The 14,544-nt window shown below is 39.6% G+C and overlaps 1 protein-coding gene across 3 annotated transcripts in view; it reads left to right on the forward strand.

Moving 5' to 3' along the window:
* Positions 1 to 14,544, forward strand: part of XRN1 (5'-3' exoribonuclease 1) — an 83,971-nt gene that overhangs the window by 19,663 nt on the left and 49,764 nt on the right. For all 3 annotated transcript variants that reach the window (XM_048863875.2, XM_048863876.2, XM_048863877.2), the window contains exons 2-15: positions 375 to 607; positions 3,095 to 3,192; positions 3,497 to 3,606; positions 3,694 to 3,804; positions 4,046 to 4,128; positions 6,343 to 6,430; positions 6,513 to 6,681; positions 7,770 to 7,837; positions 11,582 to 11,716; positions 12,201 to 12,270; positions 12,910 to 13,015; positions 13,619 to 13,708; positions 13,867 to 14,023; positions 14,377 to 14,496. In XM_048863875.2, coding sequence (XP_048719832.1) covers positions 375 to 607; positions 3,095 to 3,192; positions 3,497 to 3,606; positions 3,694 to 3,804; positions 4,046 to 4,128; positions 6,343 to 6,430; positions 6,513 to 6,681; positions 7,770 to 7,837; positions 11,582 to 11,716; positions 12,201 to 12,270; positions 12,910 to 13,015; positions 13,619 to 13,708; positions 13,867 to 14,023; positions 14,377 to 14,496 — 1,638 coding nt within the window. The remainder of the gene's footprint in view (positions 1 to 374; positions 608 to 3,094; positions 3,193 to 3,496; positions 3,607 to 3,693; positions 3,805 to 4,045; positions 4,129 to 6,342; positions 6,431 to 6,512; positions 6,682 to 7,769; positions 7,838 to 11,581; positions 11,717 to 12,200; positions 12,271 to 12,909; positions 13,016 to 13,618; positions 13,709 to 13,866; positions 14,024 to 14,376; positions 14,497 to 14,544) is intronic.

Genomic DNA, 14,544 nt, shown 5'->3' on the forward strand with positions numbered 1-14,544 from the left:
AATGGCAGACAGCTTCCTTGCTCACATTTTGCAAGCCTGCCTTTTCCAGAGAGTCCCGTGCCCAAGGAATTCTGTCTCTGCTCCTACTCAAGGCCATGGTCTCTACATATTTTTCATTGTCTGCTGGTTTTCTGGGAGCTTTTTCCTTCTGATATACTCCACTGGACCCAATCAATGCTCCAGCCCCTGTGTTTACAACCAGTCCCCAGGAAAACCCCATGGTTCACACAGCTCAGGTCCTGCTGTGCTTTTCCTCCCTTGGAGGGAACTTCTGTTGTTTCCGCTATCACTGAAGAAAGGGAACTTTTTCTAGGTCTGTGATTGATAGGTGCTGTTAACTTGATATCCCAGTATTATATGTGACTTTTTTCTAGATTCCAGAATTTGACAACTTGTACCTGGATATGAATGGTATCATCCATCAGTGTTCACACCCTAATGATGATGATGTTCACTTCAGAATCTCAGATGATAAGATCTTTGCTGATATTTTTCACTATTTGGAAGTATTATTTCGCATTATTAAACCAAGAAAGGTTTTCTTCATGGCAGTTGATGGAGTGGCTCCAAGAGCAAAAATGAACCAGCAGCGTGGGAGACGTTTTAGGTGAAAACATTTTAATGTTGCCCTGTTTATAAATAGAACAGCACATTTTTATGAGATTTTTTTAAGTTTAAAAATTGAAATAAGTATGAAATACATAGTTTTAAATTATGATGCTTTTGACTATAGCATTGTTTGGGTTTTGTTAAATAATAACTGGTCAGTCGTAAATCAGAATTGAGGATCTTTTGCCAGTGCATTTGAAAAAGACCGGTACACCGGGGAGTACTTTTCATCTTTTGTCTTTGAAGTGAACTTGCAGTTTTTACAGCACTGCAGAGGCTAGTATAAATCATCTCCAATTGGAACCAGTGGCTTAGAACAGGGGTTCTCCAACTTCATTGCATTGCGACCCCCTTCTGACAACAAAAATTACTGCACGAAGGAGGGAGGAGCAAAGTCCAAGCCCCACTGCCCTGTAACCTCTGTGGGCCTGTAACCTGATCTCTGTTGCCCAGGGCTGAAGCCAAAGCCTGAGCCCCACCACCCAGGGTTGAAGCTCTCAAACTTCGGCTTTGGCCCCACGTGGTGGGACTCAGGCTTTTGCTTCAGCCCCAAGCCCCAGCAAGTCTAATGCCATTTAAACAGGACCGCGACCCCATTAAAACAGAATCACGACCCACAGTTTGAGAACCCCTGGCTTAGAACTTTGAGTTTGTAAAATTTGTGCCTTGGTCATTCAAAGGAGCATGGACCCAAGAATGATGATCTAGCACAGCATGTATCTTTTGGGAACAGCAGTTATAGGTGCTGCTTCTTTTTCCATCTTTAAGACTATTTTTCTATAAATCTACATATTCCAGTTTATCACTGTGCAAAGAAGCAGTAATAGGGCTGCTTTTGGAATCTGTGAATGCCATCTCTAAAGAGGCCTTTGTGGTCACTCTATAGTGAAGTTTCCCTTGACAGCGCAGTGTGGAGGAGGGAAAGAGACTGAGGTTTGAGAATAAAACTCTAGTCTCTAGTAACATTGGCCATCAGGCTAGCTAAATAATGTAGTTTACATCTAGATCATATACAGTGGAGATCATTAAAATCTTGATGTTTACTGCTTGCCCTCGCAGCTTTTGTGAACTTTGGGGACAGCAGCCACATTGACAGCGTATACTGGAAGTTGGAGATAGGGCTGGCCATTTCCTCTTTTTGTTCTGAACAACTAATGCTACAGTACTTCCTTTTCTTCACCAGTGAGTGCTATGGGGAGTTCCATTCACTGTAAATTGTTTCTCTTCAGGTTTCACCTGCCTCTCATTGTTGTCACTAGTCAGGGAAAAGAAGGAATCCCGGGGCTTGGAGATGTGGGGAGACCATTTGGGGGCCACTGGGAGGACAAGAAAAACAACTGGTGGGGCAATAGGCAAGATTGGCATGGGGTTGAGGAGGAGATGAGAGAGAATATTTGTGGATAAAAAAATAAATATGGAAAGAACAAATAAGAAAGCCAGAGGGTTTTAAAGAAAAATTAAAACATTAAAAAAAGGATGGAATAATATCAGGAAAAAATAGGAGTACTTGTGGCACCTTAGAGACTAACAAATTTATTAGAGCATAAGTTTTCATCCACTTCATCGGATGCATAGAATGGAACATATAGTAAGATATATATATACACACATACAGATAAGTTGGAAGTTACCATACAAACTGTGAGAGGCTAGGTTTCAGAGGAACAGCCGTGTTAGTCTGTATTCGCAAAAAGAAAAGGAGTACTTGTGGTTAGTCTCTAAGGTGCCACAAGTACTCCTTTTCTTTTTGTGAGAGGCTAATTAGTTAAGATGAGCTATTATCAGCAGGAGAAAAAAACTTTTGTAGTAATAATCAAGATGGCCCATTTAGACAGTTGACAAGAAGGTGTGAGGATACTTAAGGAAATAGATTCAATATGTGTAATGACCCAGCCACTCCCAGTCTCTATTCAAACCCAAGTTAATGGTATCTAGTTTGCATATTAATTCAACCTCAGCAGTTTCTAGTTGGAGTGCGTTTTTGAAGCTTTTCTGTTACAAAATTGCCACCCTTAAATTTTTTACTGAGTGGCCACAGAGGTTAAAGTTTTCTATATCAGGAAAAAATGTAAAGGAAAACGGGTGGGGGTGGGGAGGAAAGCATCAAGATAAAAATGAAGAGAGAGAAGAGAAAATAATTTGAGGACAGTGTCCTTTAATTCTGAGGGGGAAAGATTAGCTTAGTCAGTAATTTGATGCTTGCCATTTATCTGCTGCCAGCTGGTTCTCTTTTCCTCCCGTTGGCCCCCAAATGGTCTTTTGAGCCCTGTATATACTACAGGTATATGTGCAGCATACATCTTATCCTAACTGTAGAAAATTCAAAACAGCTTCTCCATTTTCTATGCACACTAAAAACAAAATTAAAATACGGACTAAGAGTTACATTTCCTTTTTTATTTACTTTAAGATGTAACTCTAAATTTAACTTTTTGAGGAAAAAATAGTGTACATACAATGCTGTAAAATGCAATGTTTTTTTTAGGTCTGCAAAAGAAGCAGAGGACAAAATAAAAAAGGCTTTAGAAAAAGGAGAAGTTCTCCCTACAGAAGCCAGGTTTGACTCCAATTGTATTACACCAGGTAGGAAAATGTGCTGGTTACTTACAGGAGAATTACTGTGATTACTCATTTTGCCTTTCTTTCATCTGATTTTTCAAAAGGATTTGTTCTGCTAAATCACGCGGGCACTTTTGAAAATCCCACCCAAATTTAGCATTTAAAACCTGAAAACTCTTCAAAAGTACACCTGCCACACTTTGCAAAAATAAATTGTTTTTTCTATCACTAATCACTAATATCCCTCATAAATGTATAAATGGAATTTTAAATAACTGTTAAAATGACAGTGTATCAGAAGATGTAACTTATAGATTTCTGTTACTAGGGACTGATTTCATGGCCAGGTTGCACGAACATCTGAAGTATTTTGTAAATATGAAGATTTCCACAGACAAATCCTGGCATGGCGTAACTGTCTACTTATCAGGCCACGAGGTTATTGTGTTTATATTACTGAATTTTTTTAAAAAAATAGTATTTTGCAGAATAGTGTTTATTGAATTGTTTTATTTTTGCATTTAGACACCAGGTGAAGGAGAGCATAAAATTATGGAATTTATCCGATCAGAGAAAACAAAGCCTGATTATGATCCAAACACAAGACACTGTCTATATGGTTTAGATGCTGACTTGGTATGTGCAAATATATTTTATACTCATAATGACAAAAGGCTATTATGTCTGTGACTTGAGCATCTATTCAATATTTTGTCAGAATATATGACTATAAAACAAACAAGATTATTAAACAAAAAACTTTACATTTATGGCAAACTAAAAATTTACAATGCGGAACCACTGAGCATGGAAATATACTGACACTGGTCACTTCTTGAATAATATTAAACCCCTTCTTAATTTCTTATTTCCACAGATTATGCTTGGATTAACAAGTCATGAGTCACATTTCTCACTCTTAAGAGAAGAAGTCCGGTTTGGTGGCAAAAAATCCCAGAGGTAAACTGCTTCTAAAAATCTTATTTATAGGAAGAAAGGAGATCCAAAAGATGCAGGTTGTTTAGAATGTTTTCTTTAAATGACTGCATATTTAATCAGTCAGGTAATTGTTTTATTTTAATTTGATTATGAATGAATATTATAAACCCTGATAAATTTCTTTTATAAATATTAATATTTATGTTCATATAAATCTTTTCTATTTGCCTGAATCAGCAATTAGAAAAAAAGTCTGAAATTTGGTGCTTGTGGAACCTAATAACAACTGAACTGCCAGAAAATCCTGAGAGCTATAGTGCACCACATTGTGCCTCTGGCTTTGTTCCCTAGGGCAGGCATCTCATACTATACTGATTCTATTTCCCACAATAGATTGTTCTTGTTCTTATAGATTCATTCATTAAAAAAACCAAAAACAAACCACAAGGGACTTGTCTACATGGGGAAATTGACCAGAATGGCAATTGAGGAATAAACTATTCCAGAATAGCTCCCCTCTGGACATTCTTATTCCAGAGTGTAGGAGTACCTTTTCCCAATTTCCTTTAATCTACAGATAAAGGTTAATCCCAGAAGATGGGGCCTTCTTCTGATTTAAGTGTCCACACGGGAAGCTATTCTGATCACTGTCCCCATGTAAACAGGTCCTGAAGTTCTTGGTGGTAGGAAAGGGGCAGGGTGGGCAGGAGACAGACTGTTCTCTCTCTCTCTCTATCTTGTATGTACAGGAAAGCTCTCAGATACTATGGTAATGAGAGCCATGTAAGTGCCTAAAGAGATACATAGCTCTTATTGATGTGCTCTAGCCAAGAACCCAAAATAAACTCAAGTGCAAAAGGACTAGACCAGGCCTTATAAAGTTTAAGGCCAGAAGGGACCCCAGATCATGTAGTCTGACCTCCTGTATATCACAGGCTCCAGCACTCACACACTAAACCCAGCAACCAAAATGAAACCAAGGTATTACAGCCCACAGGAGACTAAACAGTTGTGTATCACAGGCAGAGAATAGGAGGGACTGAGGTGCACCAAGGCCCCCACAATGACACAGAATTGATTAAGTGGGATTTATCCAGATGATCCCAGCAAGTGACCTGCACCCTTGCTGCAGAGGAAGGAGAAAAATCCCAAAGATCGCTGCCAAACTGGTCTGGGGGAAAATTCCTTCCTGACCCCACATATGATGATCAGCTAGACCCTGAGCACGTGAGCAAGAATCACCCAGATTAGCACCTGAGAGAGAATGCTTGGTGCAACCTTAAAGTACTTAAAGTCCAGCATCCCATTTCCTGCTGTGGTCATTTCTGATATTACAGAGGAAGGAGACCAAACAAGCCCAAAGCCCAACCAAAATACATTGAGGAGAAGAAAAAGAAAAAACACCTTCCTGACTGTCTGAAGTCCTTATGCATTTATTCCCTTAACATGGAATTTCGGTGTTGCATAGGGCCCAGTTCACCAACCTTGCACAGGATTGGCTTTCACCCAGATAAACTTCAGAGGGAGGGTATTTTATATTCATAGCCTACTCCCAGGCCAAAATCAGCAGTGTGTGTATGGGTGCATCCACAGGCTTGTCCATGACAGGGGATCCCCAGCAATATTAATACTTATAAGTTATGAACCCTTCTAATATTCAGAGCACTTCACAGGTATTATCTAGTTAATCTTATCAAATCTTCAAAGTAGGTAAATAAAGATTTTTCACATTTTACTAGTGGGAAAGTTGAGACACAAATCATATACTGAGTCAATGTCATAGCCAGGATTAGAGCGCAGGAATTCTCAATTACCATACCTGTGCTGAATCCACTGGACCACACTTACTTTTCCAAACTGAGCATCTCCATTTTCTGAAAAGCAGACTTCTTCAAACACTTATGTGCTTAATTTTGAAGTCCCTGACAGTATTCACATGCTTAAAATTTAGCAAGAGTGTAATTTGCTGGATTAGAGTCTGAATCTCTGCTGCTTTTTAGAACACTTCCTGAGTAGCCAGTAAGGCAAAATTATATTATTGAAGCAGAGTCTTTGTAAAATGCAATTAGTATTTATTTGCTCCTGACAACAAGTACTCAGACGTCATAATCTTTAGCAATGCAGCAAAATAGATAATAGCTGAGTACTTATTTTTGGATAACTATAGTGGACTATTATATACACACTTCAGAAATATTTATAAATAGTTGATTTCATGGTTTGAATAATTTTCAGAGCATGTGCCCCAGAAGAAACCACATTTCACTTACTGCACTTGTCATTAATGAGAGAATATATTGACTATGAATTTTCACCAGTAAAAGTAAGTATTAATGAAACCATGGGCAAAAGATGTTACAACTTTGTATACAAACTTGATCATAAAGATTTTCTTATTTTTTTAGGTCAAGATTTCCTTTCAATATGACATTGAAAGGATAATAGATGATTGGATCTTAATGGGGTTTCTTGTAGGCAATGACTTTATTCCTCACCTACCTCATTTACATATTAATCATGATGCGCTGCCGCTACTTTATAAAACATACATGGCTATCCTGCCAGAACTTGGAGGTAAGTAGTTTTAAAAAAATATTTAAAGAGAAACATACTTATTAGTTCTGGAACAGAAATCAAAGGAAAGGTTAAACTGAAGTGTTGCCTATATAGACCTTACTGGTATTACAGTATTGTTTCATAGCACTTGCTGAAGTGTGATCTAGTCAATGTCTTTTTGAATCTGGTTCCATGGGTATTAACACTTTTTCACAGCATTATTGTTTGTTGCTATTGGCCTGGCAAGAATAAAAAAAAGATACAGGAAAATGATGGTAGGGGGCAAAGACCACAATGATATGGGTGACGTCTCATATTGCTTTCTCACCGATAAATCTGTGAGCTACCAAAACTTTTTGTCACTCGCCCCAGAATGCTTACATGATATATCAGTTTTATTACTGATATCTTATTATTTTCAAGATTAGTTTTTATGGGAGAGCTATATTTACTTTTTCCAATGTGGCTGTCACAAGTTATAAAGTAGATCTATAAACTGTAGTTTTTGAGATTATATGTTTAGTGGGTAGCATGGAGAAACCACATGTAAATAAGTAGACTTTAGATGAGAGTATTGTATCCAATCTGAATTGGGAGAACAAAGAAAGTATAGCATAGCATCTTTAAAATATTAAGAAATTGCAGAGGGTTAATGGTGTTTCAGGCCTCCAGTGGGACCGTGGATGGAGAAAACTGGATGGGGTAATGGGTGAAGAGAAGGAGTTTTCTATGGCCTGCTTGTGGAAACTAAAATATGAAAGATTGTAGTGTCTAGGCTTCAGTGGGACAATATTCAGGTGGGAATGTTCAGTTTCAATCCTATATGCACTAATTGGTCAACAGTTAACAAATTATTATGAAGAGTTTTAGAATGTACATTAACGTCAGTTATTTGAAAGTAAGGATATTTAATTTTGTTGCTGTTAGATTTGATTGGCATCGTCAGCAGAGTGTATATGATGTGTTAGAAACCTTTGCAGTTTTACTGGAGAAGATTTTATTGGGTGCCTAAAAAAGGGGGTATTATTGCACACAGAACTTTAAGTGAGTTTTAGAAACATTTCAATGTAAGACTTTACATACATACACGATATTTTCCCCAATAGGCTACATTAATGAAAGTGGGCATCTGAACTTACAACGCTTTGAGAAATATCTTACAAAATTGTCAGATGTAAGTAACCTTTATTTGTACTGTGTATATGTTATAGGGCTGCCCATCACTATAATGTCTGAGTACCTCATAGTTTTAAAAATACGCAATCAAAATACAGTCTTCATAGTGAGTTCAAGCCTCCTATTTTGGACAAAAGCTAAAGTGCATTCACTCAAGGAGCTATCTCACTGCTCCATAGAGGATTAAATCTATAGAACTCTTGACAATTAGCATCAGCTAAGAATCTGCCCCTGAATCTTTTACAGAATGACGCTATGGAAATTTATATTAGTTGAGGATCTGTCCCTCAGTTTTATATAAAAGCCTTATTTAAATATGCCTTGAACTTTAGTAAGGAAAGCACCATACTCTAGCTCTGATAAACCACTAGATGGAGCAAATTCTGTAGATGAGGTCCCTGCTGCCAGTTATAGTTTTGTTGCACCGTCCAACCAATTGTCATCTGATCTGATTGTCATAATAGATTTTGGGGAGAGAGGCAGAAAATTAAGTAATTGGCTTTAGATTATAACCATTATCTTATATTGCACCTGAAATCAAATGTGGAATCAGTTTAGAGTATGGAAGTGTTAGATGCTCACAAAAATGGGCAGCAGCAATCTGCACCAGCTGAAGCAATCCAGGTGGCTTTCAACGGCCAGCCCCATTATGGTACATTGCAGTAATCTGTCCTATGACAAAAGGCATGGACCATAAAAATGTGGATAAGGTGTTATCTGCAAATGAACAATTAACCCACAAACTATTGACATTTTATAATGTACCTAATCATAAGGTGGTACATTATCTCACATGGGTGAGATTCCAGAGGACCGGAAAAGGGCAAATATAGTGCCCATCTATAAAAAGGGGAATAAGGACAACCCGGGGAATTACAGACCAATCATCTTAACTTCAGTACCCGGAAAGATTATGGAGCAAATAATTAAGCAATCAGTTAGCAGACACCTAGAAGATAATAAGGTGATAAATAACAACATGGATTTGTGAAGAACAAATCGTGTCAAAAGCTTTCTTTGACAGGGTAACATGCCTTGTGGTAAGGAGGGAAGTGGTACATGTAGTATATCTTGACTTTAGTAAGGCTTTTGATACTATCTTGCATGACCTTCTCATAAACAAACTAGGGAAATTCAACCTAGATGGAGCTACTATAAGTTGGGTGCATAACTGGTTGAAAAACCATTCCTAGAGTTATCAGTGGTTCACACTGATAGGGCATATTGAGTGGGGTCCTGCACGGATTGGTCCTGTGTCTGGTTCCATTCAGTATCTTCATCAGTGATTTAGATAATGGCATAGAGAGTATACTTATAAAGTTTGCAGACAGTACCAAGCTGGGAGGGGTTGAAAGTGCTTTGGAGGATAGGATTAAAATTCAAAATGATCTGGACAAACTAGAGAAATGATCTGAAGTAAATAGGATGAAATCCAATAAGGACAAATGCAAAGTACTCCACTGAGGAAGGAACAATCAGTAGCACACATACAAAATGGGAAATGACTGCCTAGGAAGGAGTACTGCAGCAAGGGATCTGAGGGTCATAGTGGATCACAAGTTAAATATGAGTCGATAGTGGAAAACTGTTGTAAAAAAAGCAAACATCATTCTGGGCTATCTTCACAGGAGGGTTGTAAGCAGGACACAAGAAGTAATTCTTCTGTTCTGCTAGAGATGTAAGTATCCGTTTAAAAAGTTAACCGTTTAAACTATTACAATTATATCATTTAAATGGATAACTGATTAAAGGGAGAGGGGCTGAGGCCCCTGCAGCCCCGGCATGGCTGGGGCTGGCCCTCGCCGGCCCATGAAGCTGGCCCGGGGCTGGGAGCTAATGGTTAAGGTCGGTTAACCAGTAAGACTAATGTTTTAACTGTTTGACCATTTAGTATTTTACATCCCTATGCTCTACTCCACACTAATTAGGCCTCAACTGGAGTAGTGTGTCCCGTTTTGGGCTCCACATTTCAGGAAAGATGGGGACAAATTAGAAAAAGTCCAGAGATGAGGGGAAAAAAAAATGATTAAAGGTCTAGAAAACATGACCTGTGAGGTAATATTGAAATAATAGGGTTGTTTAGTCCAGAGAAGAGAAGACTGAGGGTGACCATAACAGTTTTCAAGTACATAAAAGGTTGTTACAAAGAGGAGGGAGAAAAATTGTTCTCTTTAACCTCCGAGGATAGGACAAGAAGCAATGGGATTAAATTTCAGCAGGGGCAGTTTCGGTTAGAAATTAGGAAAAACTTCCTAATTGTCAGGGTGGTGAAGCACTGGAATAAATTGCCTAGGGAGGTTGTGGAATCTCTGTCATTGGAGATTTTTAAAAGCAGATTAGACAGGGATGGTCTAGATCAGTGGTCACCAACCGGTCAATCACGATTGACTGGTCGATCCTAGAGGATCTCCCAGTCGATTGAGATTTCCGGTGGCACAGCGGAGCTGCCGCTAAGGCAGGCTCCCTGCCTGCCTTGGCCCCACACTGCACCTGGAAGCGGCCAGCCCAGCCCCGGGATCGGGGGGGCAGGGTCTCCCTCTGCGCGCTGCTCCTGCATGCAAGCACCTCCCCCACCGTTCCCATTGGCTGGGAATGGAGAGCTGTGGCCAAGAGGAGGTACAGGGATGGTGCTTTCATAGAGGGGCAGCATGCGGAGCCACGTGCCACTCCACCCCACCTCCCCAGGGGCCACAGGGGCGCTTTGGCCTCTTCCGGGATCGGCGTGGGGCCGGGGTAGGCAGGGAGCCTGCCTTAGCGGCAGGCACACTGCACCACTGACTGGGAGCTGCTGGAGGTAAGTGCTGCCTAGCAGGAGGCTGCACCTGAGCCCCATCCCAGAGCCTGCACCCCAGACCAGCCCTGAGCCCCCTCCTGGAGCCAGCATCCCATACACCCTCCTGCACCCCGAATCCCCTTCTGCACCCAAGCCCCAGCCCTGACCCTCTTCCCAGAGCCAGCACCCACACCCACTCCTGCACCCCAATACTCTGCCCCACCCCGACCCCCTCCCAGAGCCAGCACCCTGCACCCCCTCCTGCACCCCAACACTCTTCCCTAGTCCAGAGCCCCCTCCTGCACCCCAACTACCTCCCAGAGCTTGCACCTCTCACCCCCTCCTGTACCCCAACCCCCTGCCCCAGGCTCAGCCCAGAGTCCCCTCCCACACTGCGAACCCCTCAGCTCCAGTCCAGAGCCTGCACCCCCTACCCCAGCCCGGTAGAAGTGAGTGGGGGTGGGGGAGAGCAAGTGACGGAGGGGCTGGATGGAGTGAGTGGGGCGGGGTTTTGGGGAAGGAGCGGGGTAGATCCTGGGTTGCTCTTAAATTCAAAAAGTGATCCTGGGCTTAAAAAGGTTGGAGACCACTGGTCTAGATAATACTTAGGGTTGCCTTGATCTCTTGAGGTCCCTTCCAGTTCTGTGATTCTGTGATATTGTAGGATGGATAATATAATTCAAAAATAGTCTAATTTCTCTAAACTGTTTCAGGTTACAAGAAAAAGAAAAAGTAGGTTTTCAATACACATTTTCTGCCTGTATGATAAGAGGTGGTTCATGTTAGACTGCCTCAGCTCGTGGGTTAAACATTCATGTGCAGATAACATTTTATGTAATCTAATGCAACTCTTACAGATGACAAAAGTGGCTTGCATGTTTTGTTCCATATGCTACAGTGTTCATTCAGCAATAGTTTACATTGCCTTTAAAATAATTGTTCTAAATTTACTTTAATCTCTGTACCCAGTTTGATCGTGAACATTTCAGTGAAGTCTTTGTAGACCTAAAATGGTTTGAAAGCAAAGTAGGCAATAAATACCTCAATGAGGCAGCTGGTATTGCAGCAGAAGAAGCAAGAAGCCATAAGCAAAAGAAACAGAAGGTTGGTATTTTAAATGTATAGCTCTGGAAATGTAGAAATACTCAGCTGTTTGTCAAAATGTATGAGTAAATATCTGTTAAATTATTTTTTAAATCTCAGACTATTAAATGTTGTGGTCTTCTATATTTTTTATTTCTGGCTTTTTAGAAATCAGAAATGATGGGGAAAATGTAATATTTGTGGAGCGATATATCTGTCTTATACATACTTATACATTCATGTGCACTTTCCATTGCTACTTTTCTCAAATTAAGCACTTTTTTTTTTTAAATAAAAGACAGAAATCAGTGTGTCTTTCCAGCAGCTGCTATTGAACATAATTCAGAGGGAGAAGTCATACTGTGAAATTTAGTCTTGGCAGCTCAGAAGATGGGTGTATCAGTCAGATGTTTGATGCTGATTAAGTAAATAGCTTGCTCCATCAGAGCTGATATCTTAGATTTTACATCAAGATGGCAACACTGTGAATTCATAATTTTAATAGGTTCAAGAAAACTCCATGTGTTTGGCTGCTCTAGAGAAAACCGAGGATGGAATCACGACTTCTTCTAAAAGTAAGTACAAATTATTATGCAGCATACGTACAACAGAACCCTGATGATCTGTACAAATATTTGGGAAACCAGTTGTGAATTGGTAAGGAAGTGCAAACAAATACAACTTTAAAAAATAACAGCAATATATTTTTTCCTAGTAACCTGTGTGGGTGAGGACAAAATAATGGATTTGCTTGTGTGTTTGTATTTTAAAACTAGTCCAAAGCACCTAGATAGGATATGTAATTTTTTTCATTTATAAATTGAAATATACCAGTCAATTTATAAAAACAATGTATTTTTAGTGATATTAAAAGTCACTGTTTTGCCATTTTTTGGTTCAAATTATAAGTGTGCAGATTATTATTTTCTGACAGCATTTAGCCTGCTCCCATAAGTTTTTTTTTGGTCACAGAGCACATCATGGCAAATTGTATAATCTTTACATCCTTTGACCATTTGCAGACTCTTAATCCAGTAAGGTTTTGAACTGAATGGTACATGTTTTATTGTTCATTCTCCTCCTGTACAGAAAGGAATATTTCTCCTCAACTGTGAATTCAGAAATAAAACTACAGTAACAATGTCAACACTGAACAGTCTGAAATCTTTTGGCTAAGAAATGAATGTTAATCCAGTCTATTGGCTTCATTTCAGATGCATTGGAAGATGAACAAGAAGATGAAGACCTGTTTGAGACTGAGTTCAGGCAATACAAGAGAACGTATTATATGACTAAGATGGGTGTGGAAGTAGTTTCAGAGTAAGTCTATACTGAGCTTGCTTTCACTTTTTAAAATACAGAAGAGAAGTCTCTTAAGGTATGTCTATACTGCAATTAAAAATCTGTGGCTGGCTGGACCAGCTGACTGGGGCTTGCGGAGCTCAGGGTAAGGGGCTGTTTAATTGCCTGAGCTCTGGAACCCTCCCACCTGCAGAGTCCTAGAGCCCGGGTTCCAGCCCAAGCCCGGACTTTTACACCTTAATTAAACAGCCCCTTAGCCCAAGCCCCACGAGCCCAAGTCATTTGCATGGGCCAACTGCAGGTGTCTAATTGTAGTGTTGACATACCGTCAGAATCTGGAATCTAAGGCAGCATATCCAGTCCTCAGGAGTGGAGTTCTTGGTGTTAAACTATAGCCATGACGCTTCTTTTCATATCAGCCAGAGGTATTAGTCAACTAAGAAGTTTGCCATGATAAGCCCTCCTGTGCCAGAAGGAAGATCCATTGATATGACTCCAAAAGGGGCCCAGAAGACCATGTAGTTGCTAATTGCTCAAGAAGCTTTCCCTTGAATCATATATAAGTAAAAAGTAAATAAATAAAGAAAGAACTCAATACTTAACATTTCTTTCTTTTTTAAGTGACTTCCTGGCTGATCAGGCTGAATGTTATGTCCAGGCAATACAGTGGATTTTGCACTATTACTACCATGGGGTTCAGTCATGGAGCTGGTAAGAGAATGAATGTCAGATGAGAGATCCTGAGTTGTGTTGGGATCAAGTGAACTTTGAGTAATATATTGGCACCATTTAATTATGTTTGTTTGCCTCTCTACTGTGGATGTTGCAGTACTGAAATGAACTCAAATAACTTTTTTTTATTCCGGTAGGTATTACCCTTATCATTATGCACCTTACCTATCAGACATTCGCAACATCAGCAAACTCAAAATCCAGTTTGAGTTAGGAAAACCTTTCATGCCATTTGAACAGCTTCTTGCAGTACTTCCAGCAGCTAGCAAAGATCTGCTACCTAAATGTTACCAGGTAGGCTTTATAATTTTATCTTTACCAGTTTTATCATATACCTATTATTTTTTAAATAAGAAACTTTCTTCTGCTATCTTTTCTGTTCCTGTTGTCAAACTGAGCTTGACGTTTAGATTGTAATTATATGATTTCATAGCATAAAATTTACTAAATTATTCTAATACAATCTTTGGATGCACAATGTAATTTCTGAATGAAGGCAGTTAAACTATCAGTTCATTCCAGTTTAGCCTTTACTTTGATTTAACATCATGCCCCACTTGTTTTGTCACCCTAGGGTGAATCTTAAATTGTCTATGAAAATGTAGCTAGACTGAATTCCCCTGTTTTATTGCTTTCTGATTTTCTAGCATTTGATGACTAGCGAAGATTCTCCAATCATAGAATACTATCCTCCAGACTTTAAAACAGATTTAAATGGAAAACAGCAAGAATGGGAAGCAGTAGTATTAATCCCATTTATTGATGAGGTGAGTGTTTTCAACTCATGGAAAAAAAGGTGGAACCAAACCCAGACA

The sequence above is a fragment of the Caretta caretta genome, chromosome 9 (genome assembly GCF_965140235.1).
Source record: "Caretta caretta isolate rCarCar2 chromosome 9, rCarCar1.hap1, whole genome shotgun sequence".
NCBI lineage: Eukaryota > Metazoa > Chordata > Testudines > Cheloniidae > Caretta > Caretta caretta.